Raw genomic sequence first — 19,947 nt, 5'->3', positions numbered from 1 at the left:
TCAGCAAAAATAATAGTTGGGAAAATTGTTTAACAATGGATTCCAACTATAGACTAAAGTGACAATTCAAGGAAGCAAATAACGCTTAATAGACAATTAGATAAACAGCTAGCTACGCTTAATGGTTTGCCATAAAGCTGCTATAAATTTTATTTTAATGCACATGTAGGTTATGCACATACATACCCTTGGTGTTAGCTGTATCCATCCCTGCACCCGAGTGCACCATGTATCGGTATATATATATATAAATAAATAAATAAAACAGAAACAAAGTTGTTATATATTGTAAAGAAAATAATATATATTGAAAAAAATAAAAAATTAGAATGACTAATTTTCAAATATTTACAACGAATTCCTAAAATGAGAAAAATAAATTTTAGCATTTAAAAATAATTTAAAAATCATTAAATCACAACAGTACAATTTTAAAATTTTTGGTAATAGAATTTTCAAATGTTGAGGTCTGAAGAAATGTGAGGTGGTTTACATAGCTTTTTTTTTTTTTTTTTTTTTTTTATATATATTTAAGTTCCAGAGCTCTTGTTTACATCATATTTCAAACTCCAAAAATAAAGAACGAACAAACCCTAAAAAGATGGCTAATTTTTATCTCCAACTTTACACCACAATCCTCCTTATGTTCTCTATTTCCATGGTTTCTTCAGCCACAACCGCCAACAACGTAGACTCCCTTGTCCTAGATATCGAAGGGAACCCACTCGAAGTAGGTTCATTTTACTACGTCCGTACTCCCCAGTCAACATTTAGATGGGGAGGTGGCATAGTCGCGGCATCCAAACCAAACCAACCCGAATGCCCTCAATACGTAGCCCAATTAGGCGAAGGCTGGTACCGCGAATCCCCAATAAAGTTCCTCCCATCAGACCCATCACATAAACATGTCCACATTTCCTCAGACGTCAACGTAGTCTTCAACAACTCATTTAGTGCCTGCTCGCAAGGGGCATGGCAACTTACCCCCGATGCCAACTCCGGTGATCTCTTCTTGTCTACCGGAGGTGGTATTGGAAACCCGAGCCCTCAGACCGCCGCCAATTGGTTCAAGATAGAGAAAAGAAGAGGTGATCCGGGGTTTTACCAACTCGAGTACTGTCCATCAAGTAATACGATCGATGCGTTTGCAACCAAGAAAGATATAGTATGCGGGGCTATCGATGGTAGTATTGATAATCTCACAGATGACCACCGTATGATTTGGTTAAGTCTATTTCCAATAAGGCCAGATGATTATTTCAGTACTGGCCTAATGTTTTTTTTCATTAAAGCTTAATTGCCGCGGCGTCTTCCTCGCTCCAAAGTGCATTACTACGCATGTACTCATCATTATATATAATGTTCTTGATTAAGAAGGTTTTATGAAGAACAATAATGTACGACATGTTATCGTTATAAATATCTTACTAGCTCCAACGTACTTTATAAATAAGCTAATTCAAGGTGTTTGATGGGAAGCTTATTTAAAGAGGTTATTCTACTAAATAAGCTCTTTTTCAAAAAGCTCATTTTAGGGGCTTTTTTAATTAGTTTATTCAATTCTTATAGTGAAATGATACTTATACCCTCATTTAAGAAAAAAAATAGTATATGAACTAATTACCCCACAATTGGCTTATTGATCATTTTACATAATCAATCAGCTTTAAATAATCATCTATTTACCAAACATATTTCTACATTAAGTAATAAAATATCTAAGTTACCATTTTTACCCACCTCGGTTAGGATCGGGTAAAGATCAATCGATTTAGCGTTGTGTTTTGGTTGGGTCAACTTCATTCATATTCGCTTCTGATAAATTCGTATCGAGCTCAAACTTATATTAGCTGGATTGGATTAATTTTGGGTCAAATGACTTTGGGTGGGATTGATTACGGTTCAAATGATTTTTATTCATTTTAGTTTGATTATGATACAACTGAGTCATTATTAAGTCAATTCCGACCCAATTCAAAACCTTATTGCATTGAGTTTGTCTAAATTTGGGTCAACATGACCAAATTATATATTTAAATAAGGGCATTATTAAACCAGGGTAATTATTGAGTTAATACCTTATCATTGGGTCACTATTAGGTCTTTTATGTATTATCTTTCATATTGTGTCATTAATATTTCTTAGTTTTGTTAGTATATTAGGTCCGTCATGTATAAGTTTTATCTTTTAAGTCACAATTTGTCAATACCTTACCATATCTATATAAATTAGACAATAAGAAATGAACTAATTATAGATAAATTGAGGATGGCCACATGTTGTTGTGTCATATTTAAGTAAAAAAAGTTCTTAGCAATTAATTAAATAAATAATTACATGAATCGAAGTAATTATGTTTAAGTTAAAAAAAAATTTAGGTTAATATAAGATTGTTGTAAAACTATGTTGGTTTAGTGAGGTAAAAATCATGGTTAGGTCAAGATAGATTAGGTTGAATTAGATATTGTAACAACATAGTTAATACAGAAGAAATACTACAATTATTATAACGAGTTGAAAGGATATGAGAAGGGGTTATTGACGTCTTGATGATTAATCTTTAAATATCTAGCGAATTGTTAATAATTGTGACAGTAAAAGAAGGGAGAGTGATTAATTCAAAATTTGGTGGACGACTTAACTCAAAATCACAAATTTAGAATGCAATCCCACATGACTTGTAACTTTGTAAGGTAACTTTGTACATGTACTATAAACTCATCTTTGACATGGCTTATGCTTAATCCAATGTATTAACAGGTCAAGTTAACCAAAAGGTTCAGCTAACGATTGATGCTCAAAAATATGTTTTTTACTCTATTACAATGAAAATCTATCTAGTTTGTGCGAGGTGAATACCAATCTTATTGAGTTTTGACATGTCGCTACTTGTCTCTAGCTAGCTTTAGCAACAAGCCAATCACTGTGCTACCCCTATAAAAAAGAAAATAAAAAAATTCTCTTAAAAAACTTTATAAACTTTACCGTCTTTACACAATTGTGGTCAAAAAATCTTTCTGAGTACATAGGTAAATATACATATCCACGCGCATTTTTGTTATTGCAAATGTATTAAAATGAAAACTAATTTCATCCTATCACTGTACATGTCGCTACCTGGCCTTCAGCTAGCATTAGCAACAAGCAAACATTCTTATCTACTGGGTCATCACTAACGGACCTACATTGTACACGTGTTACCCCTGTAAATTTTTTATAAAAAGAAAAAACAAAAAACTGTTTATAAAAAATCTCTTGTACGTGAAATACTCCGTACTGTATATGGTTTAAGCATCGCACAATTGTGGTCCAAAAATCCACGTTTTTGTTATTGCAAATGTAGTACACAATGAAAACTAAGTTTCATCCTATAACTTGTACATGTCACTACACGGCTTAGCATTAGCAAAAAGCCAACATTCTTATTTACAAAAAATCTATTGTGAATATGGTTATAACATTAAACAATTGTGATCCAAAAATCTTTCCGAGTCATCCTATCGCTGTACATGGCCACTAGCTAGCATAAGCAACAAGCCAACATTCTTGTCTTCTTCGGTGACCAGTGGCCTACTTTAATTGTACCCCGAGGGGTATATGCTAACCCCATAATTTTTCTATAAAAAATAAATTTTTAAAAATCCGTTTACAAAAAATATCTCGTGAAATACTCCATATTGTATATGGTTTAAATGTTACACCATTTGTATACAAGTCAACAAGTGTGATGTGGGAACAAAGTGGGTACTCAAGCTAGATTAGTTATTGGGTCTGGAGTATTTTACAGATTAAGATTAAAACTAGTTTTTTTATTCAATTTGGTTCGTCAAATTAGGATTATGGAGAGTTTTAGATTATCTATGATTTGTTAGTTATAGTTTTATGATAAGATATTTTAGATCTTATTGTGATCTTTGTTTCACAACTACAATAGAATAATTAGTTTTTATCTTTTAGAACTCTAGTTAGTGTGGGATATATGTCCTATAAATATATTTTCTTTCGTTAATAAAATTCAGAAAGAGTGTTTATGATTGTTTGAATTGATTAAATTGTTGATTTAATTGTGAGCTTGCGATTATTATAGTTTTTGCAATTAAACTAACACTTTTGATCGGGATTTCAAAATTGAACCCTCAAGTCTTGCGATTGATTAAAGTCTATCCCAAGCCCTATAATCCACCACGTGAATCCATATAAAAGTGAAGCGGATTTAGTGGTAAGAAAATAGGTCAATCCAATCCAAATTAAAGGTTAGGTCATTGGGAGTTAGGATAAAGGGTATAGGAATCTCCTCCCTAACGTACCTTCAATAGAATATAAAATTTGATTGCCGTAAGATGTAAATTTTCCCACTAAATCAAACCTTGCTTGATAGGATTGAAGAAATACTGAATAATAAAATCAATCAATCAATAACATAATTAATAAAACAGACACCAAGAATGATATGTGTTACTTCTTGGTGCATTTTATTTCCCTCCAAAACATTTTTTTATTCACTTCCTTATAAAAAAATATTCACTTCTTTCCAATAATTCTGATTCACATGCTTAAAAAAATAAAAAATATTCACTAAATCATATAATTGTGATTTACTTATTACAAAATATATTCACATATTTTCCATTTCTTTTTATTGCATACAATATTATCCAATATCTTTTACTATGTATATCTTACCGAGTACACATATTATTTATTATATATCAATTACATTTACATTTACATTACATTACATAATTGCATAATACTAAAAAAGACACCAGAATTGACAAGTGTCACTTTCTGTTGCTGTTTTTTTTCCCTCTATTTTATTTAGTCAAATCTTCTTAGAATTATATTTAACATATTATTATAATATAACCTTCCTATTTGAGCACAATGAACAACAACAACAACAATAAAGATTTATGTCATTTGTATTGTAGAAAATGTGTAAAAATTATAACCAAAGATTATATTATTCCATATATTGCTGATAAAAAATTTTAAATTAAATCTTCAAATACATATAAATTCAATACATAAAAATGACAATTTTAATTTTTCAGCAAAATTTACTATTATCGGTCACCTTATAGAAAGATTAAATCAAATATGATGATTTAATAATAGATATCATTTTTAACAACTCCTCGAGTCGTCTCCATAATTCCTGAGCCGTAGCACCCGGTTTCATGATGGTATTAACAAGATCTTTGGAAATAGTGGTGTATATCCATTGCTTAACAAGTACATCTAATCTCTTCCACGTTTCATCATCAATATCCTTTGGACGCTTCACCTTCTCATCAATGTGGTCAAGAACATTGTAGGCACAAGCATGAATTTGGAAAAGTTCAACCCAAGTAGCATATTGGGCGTCCTCGTGATCAAGAGTCACGGGCATAAGGGATTTGATGTTGCTGACGGCAAAAGCCGGGTGGAAGGGGCTGGTTTTGGGAGGAGAATGAGGGAGAGCAGAGTCATCGTCACCGGCCAAGGAGGGCTGGAAGTACGGGTAGGAGGAGGAGATGGACGGCTATGGAGGTCTAAGAGATTGAATAGGGTTTTGGGGAAAAGAGAGAAAATAAAACCCTAAGAGGAATCTGATACCATGTAGAATAGTGTAATTCTCCTTAGTTGGAGTATTCTCATTAATCAATATATATAGGTGTGTACAACCCTAATTATGAGAAACCTAATTACACAAGATATATGTTACAACAACAATAAAGATTTATGTCATTTGTATTGTAGAAAATGTGTAAAAATTATAACCAAAGATTATATCATTCCATATATTGCTGATAAAAAATTTTAAATTAAATCTTCAAATACATATAAATTCAATACATAAAATGACAATTTTAATTTTTCAGCAAAATTTACTATTATCGGTCACCTTATAGAAAGATTAAATCAAATATGATGATTTAATAATAGATATCATTTTTAACAAAATATATTACATGTTGGATCACATAGTGAAATACATACACTAAAAAGAATGTTGTAAAAGATGCATATGAAACTTTGCAATGCAAATATATAAGTAATGTTTTATTTTTATATTTATTTGACCATATAATTTGTACTTATTACTTATAAACATTACTGAATCATTAAAAAATTAAAAATTAACTTATGTAACAATCAAGATAATTTAATGGAAAATTTAAATTTTAACACCACAAAAAAACGAAAAAAAATGGATTTTAACACTACAACAACAAAAAAAAAAAAAATCCACCTTTTATTTTAACACCACTAAAAGTTTAAAATTTGTTTTTTACCATCACTTAACTACTTCATGGATGAAATCCGTTAATGGGCTCCACATTGCTTACGTGTCAGCATATTATTGACAAAAAAATAATTAAAAAAACCCTAAATTAGCCCAGGTCCCCACCGCCAGCTAGGCAGCACCGATCACTTCCCCACCCAATCAAACACCCCTACTCCCTGCCAAAGCCACCAGATTCTCTACCCCCTCCTTTTCCACCTCTCTAAAACCAGCAACCTTGCCCAAACAACCACAAAAAACGGGTGGTTGTTTTTCGAACCACTCAAACCACCACCAAAAACAGGTTTTAAGGGCCAAAAAAGACCAATGTATGGTCGAGACGACCACTTAGGGTCACTTTCGACCGTTAGTTGCCGTAAGTGGTGGTCGATTTTGGGTGGTTTGAAAAACGACACGCCCATTTTAAGCGGTCATTAGGAGGTTTATTCGATTTTGGGTAGGGGTAAAGGGAGGAGACGGAGTTTGCGGCGGCTGGGCTAGAAACGGTGGTGTTTGGGGTGGGGTAATGGCCGACGCTGCCCTGTTTGTGGTGGGGATGGGGTTGGCTCGGTAATTTAGGGTTTTTTTTTTTTAATTTTTTTAAAACTAATAATATGACGACATGTGGCACAATGGACCTCACTTAACAGATTTTTGGACGATGGTAAACTCAATTTTCTTAAAAAAATTTGTGGTGTTAAAATAAAAGTTTTTTTTTTTAGAAAATCCATTTTTTCCGTTTTTTATGGTGTTAAAATTCAAATTTTCTTAATATAATTTATTTAGCACTTTATTAATAAAATTTAAAGAAATTTATTTTTTTCTATCAGGGTTTGTCATACAAAATTGAGTACAAATCGACAAAATTTATTTTATTTAAACCTTTTATTGTTGTATAACGTTTATAATATATTTCCCTATTTTGTACTCAAATTTTTATGCATATTTTACATAAATAAAGCTTAATGTTATATTTTTTGTATTTTAGGATTAAGATAACAAAAAATAATAATTCAGTAATAATCGTGCATGTTACTGGTCCTAAGCTACTTATTGACATAAAATAATAACAATTCGGGCAAAAGCTGGTGTAGTGATCATGTAATTAGAAGAGAGGGAGTAACTAACATTTAAAATTTTCTAGTTTTATTCGTTGGAGCTTGGAGCCTCTTATAAATATCATTTTACAAGCTCCTACTTTTCCAAAATACTTCAAACAATTTAACAACCAAAGCTCAAAAAATCTTTAGAAAATGAGTACCTTTCTCCAACCAGCAATTGCAATAACCGCTCTTCTTTTGCTCCAACTCTTTCCTCCTCCAACCATGGCTGCCTGGTTTGCTTATATCACGGACGAGGATGGTGAACCAATGCTAAATGGCGGAACATATTACATCATCGCCACCAATGGTGGAGGCCTCGCCGTGGCACAAAAACCACAAACCTTGGCGTGCCCTCTCTTTATAGCCCAAGAGAAAGATGGTTCATCTATTGGCCACCCTTTCAAAATCACTTCTCCAATAAGCTCAAAGTACCTTCCGTTTGGTCCAACTGAATTCTATGTTGTTGACGACACTACCACCTGCACGAAGCCACTAGCGTGGCGATTAACCACGGATAATGCAACCGGCCAAATCTATGTGGCTGCGGGTACTACTGAGTCGCTCGGGCCTAGTCCATTCAGTATAACATTACCATTCAGCGATGTCCAACCAAATGAATATGAGATATTCCATTGTGACAACGTCATATGCAAACTTGCTGGAATCTTTGAGAATGGACTTTTGGGCATGAATACTGATTTTAATCTTAAATTTACCTTTCGTTTCAGAAAAGCTTTAACACAAACTTCACAGATTATGTAATGTTTGATTTAATATGGCCAATGTTTGATGTTCCATGCTATGTATGTAATGTGCACAAATTCGTCGGTTGATTAATAATAAAACTCAAGTGTTGCTCTTATTACATTCTTGTGTTAAATCATTTTTATATCATATGTGTAACACACCAATGCTCAAAATATATAATCCCTTTGTTTGATTATGTTACTCGCTTCTGCATTATTAATTGTCACAGATGCACCCTTTTGACCATTAGTTTAATATTTTCAAAATTACAACTTTTTTAGCTAAATTTATCAATTGTTTTACATTGAAATGGTGACAAGTTGCAACCAAAATTTTTAAAATTTATGGTCTTTTACAACATTGTTTTAAAGGTGGTTATATGCAAAAAAAACGAGATTTATTTAAAGGTGGTTTTATTGCAAAATTTACTTTTTATAATTAATTTTTGAAAAAAATGATTTAAAAAAAAATACATTTCTTTAGTTTTTTTTTTAGACAAATCATATCTTAAGTTTGAGAAGCAAATATAAAAAAATAATAAAAAAAAATAACTAGGTCAATGGGAATTAAGTATAGTGATTGATAGTCATTTTAAGGATGACTGCCATTTAAAAAAAATGTGTTTGATTAACAGTTAGCATTTTAATTTTTGTTAATTTTAATAAACAAGGGATAGCTTGATAATTTAATTCTCATGTTTATGATATTGAACCCCTGTGATTTTATACTTTAGTTACTAGTAATTTATAGGTGTCAATGAAATTTTTATTGAACATCTGGAATGGACGTGGTGCACTTGGAAAGAACATTTGCATATTTTAAAAATATATTATAGCCATTTATAAAAAACGCGAGCATAATATGTTCTTTGAGTTTGAACTATATGTTCTTTACATTATACGATATTTTCTTTAATGTACGTGCATGAAAAAAAATGTTAAATTCAACCACCTATGTAACCATGATAAAAACTTTATCATGTTCTTTAATATATATCATGTTCTTTCAATAAAAACTTTATGTTCTTTGAAATATTATGTTCTTTGTCAAACACAAACATATATTTTTGTCATACACAGGTATGTTCTTTTTCAAATACAAGTATATTCTTTTTCAAATAGTAGTATGTTTTTTATTTTCATATGTATGTTCTTTCTGTCTTTTTTAGTTTTACCGAGTACACCAAACGCATGGTGCACCTGGGTGCACAGATCAAACACTAGTTGGTTTACTTAGCATTTTTTATAAATAAGCTCTAGAGTACTAGTGCTTTTCTTCACAAACTTCTAAAGTAAAAAACGAACAAAACCCAAAAAAATGGCTAATCTTTATTCCCAACTTTCAACCACAATCCTCCTAATTTTCTCTCTTTCCATCGTTACATCAACCACAGCCGCCAACGACGTAGACTCCCTTGTTCTAGATGTAGAAGGGAACCCACTCGAAGTAGGCTCATTTTATTACGTCCGTACAGAACTTTCAAAAGTCAGAATAGGAGGTGGCATAGTCGCGGCATCCAAACCAAACCAGCCCGAATGCCCTCAATACGTAGCCCAATTAGCCGAAGGCTGGTACGGCGAATCCCCAATTACATTCCTACCATCAGACCCATCACAAAAACACATCCACATTTCCTCTGACCTTAACATAATGTTCAATACCTCCTCTAGCGTCTGCTCGCAAGGGGCATGGCAACTTACCCCCGACGCCAACTCCGGTGAAATCCACTTGTCTACCGGAGGTGGTATTGGAAACCCGAGCCCTCAGACCGCAGCTAATTGGTTCAAGATAGAGAAAAGTATTGCTAGTTCGGAGTTTTACCAGCTCGAATATTGTCCGTCTAGTAGTACAATCAATGGGTTTGCAGCTAAGAAAGATATCGTATGTGGCGTTATTGACGCTACTTCGGGCACAGATGACTACCGTTTGTTGTGGTTAGGTCTAGTTCCAAGAAGGGCAGACTTCTTCCACATTCTAAGTTTCATTAAAGTTTAAGTGTTGCTACGCATGTACTTAAGCATATAGATTGTTAAGAAGGTTGTATGAAGAACAATAATGTATGATGTTGATCTTATCAATAAAAGAATTTCATCTTGGAAATTTCTCTTCATTTGATTACTTAATTATGAATGTATTTTTGTAGTATTAGAGAAGCTTAATAATGAGAGGACATTGATATAAGAAAAATTAATGATAAAATGTACTTCGTATTTCGTAGTATTTTATTAAAAAATAAAGTATAATACTTTAAAAAAAAAATAGTCACATTGAGAAAATATGTCACTTTCAAATATAAAAGGAGTTAAATAGATTAGTGCAAATAAAATATTGGCTAAAAATTGATATGAATGGTACTTTGTACACATAAATTTAACAATGTTATTCAACATAAAATGATATAAATTAGACGTCGTACACATAACATTTATTGGCCTCATATATTTTTGAGCTTTTATTGTGGATATGTAGTGGTCCAAAGACAACAATTAGATGTCAATTCAAGTATATGCGTCGGACTGGGTGATATTGGATCAGGTCGAGTTATATCTATTTCAAATTAAGTCATGCTAAATTATTGTATTCATATGAGTAGAAATTTAAAACATGATTTTTTTCGAGTCGATCAGAATAAATCAGGTCACACGAGTTAGATTTTGTTACCTCTAATTCACAGTTTCAAACACCATGTCTCTAGTTAATTTAATAATGGTATTTTAATATATGGGGAATTATTGTATGTCCACAAGTTCTCCAAAATATCACGGGCCACAATTAGGGTACATTAATGATAAAAATAATGATAGTCCAATAGGTGGAAATTATTGACCGCATCTATTTCCTTGTAAACATGACCTCTCGAAATTGTACTTTGCATATATATAATACACTAGATGATCAATGTTGTCTAATAGAATTAGCTGATCTTGAGTTAAATAATCTATATAGAGCATTGTAAGTAGCACATCAAATTATATATAGTTTGACCATGAATAATTTACATGGAAGTTTTAAGAGTATTTATGAAATGTCCAACAACTTATATTTAATTTTAAAATTATATTAAAAAAATATATATAAAATATCAAATAACTTATACTTCCTCTGTTCTTTTTTACTTGACCTGTTTCTTTTATCACGCTTGTCAATGTAAAACTTTAACGGTCTATAAGTTTAATTCTCTATAATTAAAATATATAAAAGTTATATGTTATGATAGTACTTACTGAGACGAATTCAAAATGATCCAACATGAATATATTTTTTTCTTACATATTATTCACAAAACACGGTCAAAGGAGGAGTGGTGAATAGTGTAAAAGTCAAAGTAGGTCAAGTAAAAAAAAACAGAGGAAGTATTCATTTTACCTCACACAATGTCTTCTCATTAAATGGGGAGAGTGATTAATCAAAAATTTGGTGAGTTAGCTTAATTAATATCACAACATTAGAATGTTTTTCAAAAAAATATAAGTGTGGAAAGGGTATTTCCGATTTTTCATTCATCTAGTTAGGGGCATGTCGGTAAACTCACATCAATTTTGAAGGTCTTCTACTGCCGTGTTTGTTCAAATTGGTAGACTCTGCGTGGATATGGTGGTTTACGCTTGATCCAAATGAAAATCTATTAAGTTTGTATACCACAAATTGTGGTTTAAAAATCATTGAGAGTACATAGGTAAATATAGATCCACGTTTTTGTTATTGCAAGTGTAGTACAATGAAAGCTATCAGTACGTGTCGCTACTTGGACTCTAGCTAGCATTAGCAACAAGCCAACAATAATCTTATCTACTTGGGTGACTATGCAATATTTAAAGGATAATATAACCAAGAAATATATTGATAATAAGTGAAGGATATAAATCCAATTTTTTTTCCTTATAAAGAATTAATAAATAAATATTAATGGGTGCATGTACAGCGCGTTTTTGGTACCCCGGCCACACCGTACGGCATAACAGGACTCACCAAAATAACGGAGAATGAAATATCTTTCCAAAAACGCGCGTTTTGGAAATTTCTGGAAAAACCAACCAAAAAGCGTCTCACGCACGCTTCCCAAAACCTAAAAAACACGCCGCCACTCATTTGCCATTTACTCCAATTTTTCTTTTAAAACTTTTTCACTTTTAACACCGACGCTTTTAACACATTGATTTTTCACCTCAATTTTCATCTTTTTTACTAAATTCCATGGCAGACGAAGAATACAATTTCCTGGATTCATAAGAATCAATGGAAATCGAAGAGATTGAAGATTCATTCATGAATTTGGAGATCGAAAACAAAATTACAGAAATCAAGCAACTTCTATTAGAAAATATTGAACACCAAGGTATGTAAATTTTTTTTATTTGAGGTAGTAAAAAAATACATACTGAATCCCTGTAAATTTTAAAAATTAAGATAAGTAACGTAATAAGTGAAATTTAGTAACCCCTTATATTACTCCCTCAGTAACCCTTTCAGCATTTGCTTATAATTCCCTCTAGTAATCCCCTCAAATACCACTGTAGTAACCCCTTTACTAATATTTTTAGTAACCCCATAAAAGTAAACCCCTCAGTAACCCCAGTAGAAAATTCAGATTAGTAACCCCACAAAAGTAAAACCCTCAGTAACCCCAGTAGAAAATTCAGTAACCTTATAGTAACCATCATCAAAATCATTCCATTATCAACAACTCTAGTAACCCCTATTAAATAATAGCATTAGTAACCCCTTTACTAATCTTTTTAGTAACCCCATAAAATTAAACCCCTCAGTAACCCCGGTACAAAAAACAGTAACCTTATAGTAACCATCATCAAAATCATTCCATTATCAACAACAATAGTAACCCCCATTAAATAATAGTAGTAGTAACCTCAAAATCACCAGTTAAACCACCAGTTCTAAATTCTGAAGACCACCAGTTAAACCACTATGTGGACAATGTGGTCCATGTCCCAAGCAAATGCTATCTTGTTATTTAATCCAAAATATAATCGGTGACAATTATGGTACGAGTAAATGTTTTTTCAAAGATTATTACATAATGATCCTCAACGGCGAGAAAAAAATTATAATGTAATTTTTATTTATTTATTTATATATTTTGAATAAATGACGCAAAACGGTATGAAGTGAAAGAAAAAAAAAATGTTAAGTAAAATTAAAGTCTCTAATAAACTATTTTACTTATGCACTTTTGATCCCTTAACTCTTAAATGTCACTTTTGATCCTTCAACAGCCAATGTAGGTGTTTTCTGACCAAATAGTTTAGAAACTAATCATAATCAGTAAGAGTTTAGGGATCTTACTTTGGTATGTGTCATTTGTTTTCCGTCGACATTAATTAAATTATTAATATTCTATGCTGAGTTGGCAAAAGTATTGACAAAAAATAGTTTATGGACTAAATTTGACACTTCGAGCAATAAATTACCACATAATCAAAACACATTTTAAGCTCCACTTTCCTATGTGAAATGTTCACTTGGCGGGATAATTATGATCAGAAAACTTCTTTATACATAATTCTTAATCTATGCACCTGGGTAGTGGCGTATTCAGAATTTACAAACAAGGTGTGCACAATTATTTACTTAATAGACAATAATCCTAACCTGTTTGCATAAACGATCTTAACATGTAGTAGTCAGCAAAAATAATAGTTGGGAAAATTGTTTAACAATGGATTCCAACTATAGACTAAAGTGACAATTCAAGGAAGCAAATAACGTGTTGATAAGTATATTAGGTGACTCGTACTTCGTAGCTTTGTCCGCCCGATCGGGCGGACATTGCCCGGTCTGACCGGGCGGAAGAAGAAGAGGTGCCTGGCAAATTCGTTGAAGAAGCTGCTCTCGCGCCCGACCGGGCGAGCCTTCGCCCGACCGGGCGAGCCTTCGCCCGATCGGGCAGACCTTGCCCGGTCTGACCGGGCGGTGGGGGTTGGATACGTTGAAGCATTCGTATGGAGTCTTCTTCTCGCGCCCGATCGGGCAGACCTTGCCCGGTCTGACCGGGCGGAGAAGGAAAAATACGGAACGCGGATTTTGCGGTTTTAGGTTATCTTATTTTATTATTTTTTTGCCCAAGTATCTTTTAATTAGGGATTAATATAAAACCTCCCTAATATCAGTATTAGGGTTAAGAGAGAGAGAGTGAAAGCCGTTCTTGAGAAATACAAGAATCATCTTTGTAATCTTTGCAGTTTATAGTGAAATCATTCGATCTCGGTGCCCGTGGACGTAGCTATCACATCGATAGTGAACCACGTAAATTCTTGGTGTTGTTCTTATTGTTTGCATTGAATTTCTTTATTGTTTTCTTGTTTGTTTTCGACCTTTGCTTCCGCTGTCGCACAACAATTGGTATCAAGAGCTCAGGTTCAATCCTTGGAGAGTTTCTTGAAGATAACAATGGCAGGAGATTCAACAATAAGAATTGAGAAGTTTACCGGGAAAAATAGTTTCGGGCTATGGCAAATTAAGATGAAGGCTCTGTTAAAACAACAGCAGATATGGCGTCCGTTGGCTCCAAAGAGTACTACTTCGGAGTCAGGAGACGGACCGACTGACTCGCAGTTAGAAGTTATGGAAGAGAAGGCACACTCTACCATATTACTTAGTCTTGATGATCAAATCATCACGGAGGTTGCTGATCAGGAAACGGCGGCTGGATTGTGGCTGAAGCTGGAGTCATTGTATATGACTAAGTCGTTGACCAACAAATTATTACTGAAACAGCGGTTGTTTAGCCTCCGGATGCAGTCAGGTACTTCCTTACGGGAACATCTAGAAAAACTTAACTCTATTTTGCTTGATTTACGTAATTTAGATGTTAAAATTGATGATGAGGATGCTGCGTTGATTTTACTTGTATCTCTACCGTCTAGCTTTGAGAATTTTGTAGAGTCTTTTGTTGTTGGTAAGGATTCTATAACCTTAGAAGAAGTGAAGGCAGCACTTCATACTAGGGAACTCAGAATGAAAGCTACGAGTGATAATGGGGATAATGGTAGTGGGTTATTTGTTAAGTCCGGAAAGTCTAAAAAGAATAAGGGGTTTAACAAGGGGAACAATGCTGGGTCGGGTGCTGGAAACGGCAAGGATGGATCTAGTAAAACTACTACTAAAACATGTTATTACTGTAAAGAACCGGGTCACTTTAGGAATAATTGTCCGGTGAGGAAAAACAAGTCCCAGGCTGCTGTAGTTGAAGAGAAACCGAATGAGAGCTATAATTCAGAGGAAGATTTAGCATTAGTCAGTTCTGCTAGGTCTGATGATTTATCTGATAACTGGGTTCTAGATTCGGGGTGTTCGTTCCATATGTGTCCACGTCGAGATTGGTTTGATACATATGAACCTCGCAATGGGGGTATGGTTATAGTCGGTAACAATGCTCCATGTAAGGTCACAGGTATTGGTTCCATGAGGTTGAGGACTGTTGATGGGCGGAGGTTAACTTTGACTAATGTACGGCATGTTCCTGCTTTAGGAAAGAATCTGATTTCATTGGGTACCCTGGATGAATTGGGGTACAATGGTGTGTTTTCAGATGGGGAGTTGTGTATTTTCAGAGGTTCTGAGTTGGTACTTAAGGGTATCAAAAGGAACACCCTCTATGTTTTTGAGGGTGTTACACTGCCTAGTTCTGCGGTTTGCGCATCTGTATCTCACCAGGAGATGACTAAGATTTGGCACATGAGGCTTGGTCATATGGGGGAGAAGGGGATGCAGCTATTGTCCAAGAGGGGTCTTCTATCCGGGGTCAAGGTTGCCAACCTTGAATTTTGTGAGCATTGTGTGTTTGGTAAGAAACACAGGTCAAAGTTCAGCAAGGGTGCTCACATTACTGATGCAGTGCTCGATTACATCCATTCAGATTGCTGGGGTCCATCTAGAGTTGAAGGTATGGGAGGTTACCACTATTTTGTGTCATTTGTTGATGACAAGTCCCGATACACATGGCTTAGGTTGCTTAAGTCAAAGGATGAGGCCTTCAAAGTTTTCAAGCAATGGAAAGCTTTGGTGGAAAATCGACAAGGAAGGAAGATCAAGAAGCTACGAACGGACAATGGGCTAGAGTTTTGCAAAGACGAGTTTAATCAGTTCTGTGCAGATGAGGGTATAGGTCGGCATCATACTGTCAGGAAGACACCACAGCAGAACGGTGTAGCAGAACGGGTTAATCAGACACTGCTAGAGAGAGTCCGATGCATGCTCTCTAATGCAGGGCTTGGGAGGAGGTACTGGAGTGAAGCTGTGTTAACAGCTTGTTATGTCATTAATAGGGGTCCTCATTCTGGAATTGATTCCAAGATTCCGTTTGAGATCTGGAGTGGTAAGTTGCCTAATTTTTCGAATTTGAAGATTTTTGGTTGTGTTGCTTATTATCATGTTATTGAGGGTAAGCTGGATCCACGAGCCAAGAAGGGGTGTTTTGTTGGGTACGGGGATGGTGTGAAGGGGTTTAGAATTTTTTCACCTTCGGAGGGTCGGGTCATTCTTAGTAGGGATGTTACTTTCGATGAAAACACCATGTATTCAATTAAAAATGCAGAGATTTCAGATTTGAGAAGGGAAGGAGACAATTTATTACAGACAGATGGGGTACTTGAGGTACATCAGTCTACCATTGCTGATTTACCTCGGGTACAATATATTGATGATGATGCTGATGTTCCAGTGCCGGGTACTCCTGAACCTGAGATTACTCCTACTCATTCTAACTCTGGGGATGAGGTGGAGCAATCTAATCAGGGGTCATCTAGTCAACCTGACACCATTCTTGAGATGCCTAAACGAGTTATCAAGAAGCCTGTTAGATTGATTGAAGAGATGGAGGGAAGAAATTGCTGTGTTGATGCGATGACAGGTTATGCATTGAGTGTAGCTGATGATGTAGAGTCATTTGAACCTGCCACATATAAACAAGCAATTAGTTGTAGTGAGTCTGCGCAATGGCTTGCCGCAATGGGTGAAGAGATGCAGTTCCTTTACAAGAACAGAGTGTGGGAACTGGTAAAGGTACCGGAAGGGAGGAAGCTTGTGGGTTGTAAATGGATTTACAAGAAGAAAGAAGGGTTGTCGGAAACTGAGCAAATACGTTTTAAGGCTAGGCTAGTTGCTAAGGGGTTCAGTCAGGTAGAAGGGGTTGATTTTGTTGAGATATTCTCACCTGTGGTTCGACATACTTCTATCCGTGTGTTATTGTCAATTGTAGCACATTTTGATCTTGAGCTGGAGCAGTTGGATGTTAAAACGGCTTTCCTTCATGGCGATTTGGAGGAGGAGATTCTGATGAAGCAGCCCGAAGGATTCGAAGCTCCTGGAAAGGAACACTATGCCTGCAGATTGCTAAAGTCATTGTATGGACTTAAGCAATCCCCCCGACAGTGGTACAAAAGGTTTGATTCTTTTATGGTTTCACAAGGTTTTGACAGGAATTCATATGATTGCTGTGTGTATCATAGTAAGCTGGATAATGGTTCCATGATTTATCTTTTATTATATGTTGATGACATGTTGGTTGCCACAAAGAATAAATCTGATATTGCTAGATTAAAGGAGATGCTTAACTCGGAGTTTGACATGAAAGACTTGGGTGCAGCTAGGAAGATTTTGGGTATGGAGATCTACAGGGATCGGGCTAGAGGTAAGCTTTTCTTGACTCAGAAAAGCTACATTGAAAAGATTTTGTCTCGTTTTGGGATGGAAAAATCGAAGCCTATAAGTACGCCAACTACTGTTAGTTGTAAGTTGTCTTTGTCTATGTCACCTCAATCAGAGGAGGAGTTGTCTTATATGTCTAGAGTTCCATATGCAAACGCGGTTGGTTGTTTGATGTATGCTATGGTCTGTACTAGGCCGGATATTGCGCATGCTGTTAGTGTTGTAAGCAGGTTTATGGCTCGACCTGGGAGGGAACACTGGCAAGGGGTGAAAAGGATTTTTCGCTACCTGAGAGGGACAACTGATATTGGTCTTGTGTACGGGAATGGTAAGGAATGCTTGGTCACTGGGTACAGTGATTCTGATTATGCAGCTGATGTGGATACCAGGAGGTCTGTGACTGGTTATGTGTTCACTTTGGGTGGTTCTGTGGTTAGTTGGAAGTCTACATTGCAGTCATCAGTTACGTTGTCAACTACTGAAGCTGAGTATATGGCTCTAACTTCTGCAGCTAAGGAGTCTATTTGGCTCAAAGGCCTAGTAGGTGAACTGGGTATTGCACAGGATTTTGCTACAGTGTATTGTGATAGTCTAAGTGCGATTTGCTTAGCTAAAGATCAAGTACACCATGATCGGACGAAGCACATTGATGTCAGGTATCATTTCTTACGTACTGACAAGAGGATTAAGGTGAAGAAGATTGGGACTGCTGACAACCCGGCTGATTTCTTCACTAAGCCTGTTCCGTTTAGCAAGTTTAAACATTGCTTAGACTTGCTAAATATTGATTACTACGTGATGTAGTAGGCCCTGAGGGGCGAAGTTGGGGAGCTCCTGGTGTAGGTGTGTTGGCCTTAAGGTGGAGCTTGCCCGGGGCTTGTGATGCAGGTGGAGCATTATGAGTTGTTATACTTGGAGACGAGTATGTGATGGGTCTTGGTTGAAGACTTATCGGGATGTATGGCTTATGCATGAGTCCTGCATCGGGTTTGGCTTGAGATGTTTTTTCACTATGTCTTGATGGGGTCGTTTGCTGACTACGAGTTCTCGTCAAGGTGGAGATTGTTGATAAGTATATTAGGTGACTCGTACTTCGTAGCTTTGTCCGCCCGATCGGGCGGACATTGCCCGGTCTGACCGGGCGGAAGAAGAAGAGGTGCCTGGCAAATTCGTTGAAGAAGCTGCTCTCGCGCCCGACCGGGCGAGCCTTCGCCCGACCGGGCGAGCCTTCGCCCGATCGGGCAGACCTTGCCCGGTCTGACCGGGCGGTGGGGGTTGGATACGTTGAAGCATTCGTATGGAGTCTTATTCTCGCGCCCGATCGGGCAGACCTTGCCCGGTCTGACCGGGCGGAGAAGGAAAAATACGGAACGCGGATTTTGCGGTTTTAGGTTATCTTATTTTATTATTTTTTTGCCCAAGTATCTTTTAATTAGGGATTAATATAAAACCTCCCTAATATCAGTATTAGGGTTAAGAGAGAGAGAGTGAAAGCCGTTCTTGAGAAATACAAGAATCATCTTTGTAATCTTTGCAGTTTATAGTGAAATCATTCGATCTCGGTGCCCGTGGACGTAGCTATCACATCGATAGTGAACCACGTAAATTCTTGGTGTTGTTCTTATTGTTTGCATTGAATTTCTTTATTGTTTTCTTGTTTGTTTTCGACCTTTGCTTCCGCTGTCGCACAACATAACGCTTAATAGACAATTAGATAAACAGCTAGCTACGCTTAATGGTTTGCCATAAAGCTGCTATAAATTTTATTTTAATGCACATGTAGGTTATGCACATACATACCCTTGGTGTTAGCTGTATCCATCCCTGCACCCGAGTGCACCATGTATCGGTATATATATATATAAATAAATAAATAAAACAGAAACAAAGTTGTTATATATTGTAAAGAAAATAATATATATTGAAAAAAATAAAAAATTAGAATGACTAATTTTCAAATATTTACAACGAATTCCTAAAATGAGAAAAATAAATTTTAGCATTTAAAAATAATTTAAAAATCATTAAATCACAACAGTACAATTTTAAAATTTTTGGTAATAGAATTTTCAAATGTTGAGGTCTGAAGAAATGTGAGGTGGTTTACATAGCTTTTTTTTTTTTTTTTTTTTTTTTATATATATTTAAGTTCCAGAGCTCTT

General features: G+C 35.2%; 2 protein-coding genes across 2 annotated transcripts; both read left to right on the top strand.

Moving 5' to 3' along the window:
* Positions 1–532: 532 nt before the first annotated feature.
* LOC110687018 (miraculin-like) lies at positions 533–1,555 on the top strand. The gene has a single exon (XM_021863651.1). The coding sequence runs from the start codon at positions 602–604 to the stop codon at positions 1,295–1,297; it is 696 nt and encodes a 231-aa protein (XP_021719343.1). The 5' UTR covers positions 533–601; the 3' UTR covers positions 1,298–1,555.
* A 7,819-nt stretch (positions 1,556–9,374) lies between these two features.
* On the top strand, positions 9,375–10,229 carry LOC110687016 (miraculin-like). Its single transcript, XM_021863650.1, has one exon. It carries the CDS (start codon positions 9,437–9,439, stop codon positions 10,112–10,114), a length of 678 nt encoding a protein of 225 aa, XP_021719342.1. The 5' UTR covers positions 9,375–9,436; the 3' UTR covers positions 10,115–10,229.
* Positions 10,230–19,947: the final 9,718 nt, after the last annotated feature.

The sequence above is a fragment of the Chenopodium quinoa genome, unplaced genomic scaffold (assembly GCF_001683475.1).
Source record: "Chenopodium quinoa cultivar QQ74 unplaced genomic scaffold, ASM168347v1, whole genome shotgun sequence".
NCBI classification, from domain to species: Eukaryota; Viridiplantae; Streptophyta; class Magnoliopsida; order Caryophyllales; family Amaranthaceae; genus Chenopodium; species Chenopodium quinoa.
Note: the sequence above shows the minus strand (reverse complement) of the source record. Positions and strands in the feature narration are given on the sequence as shown.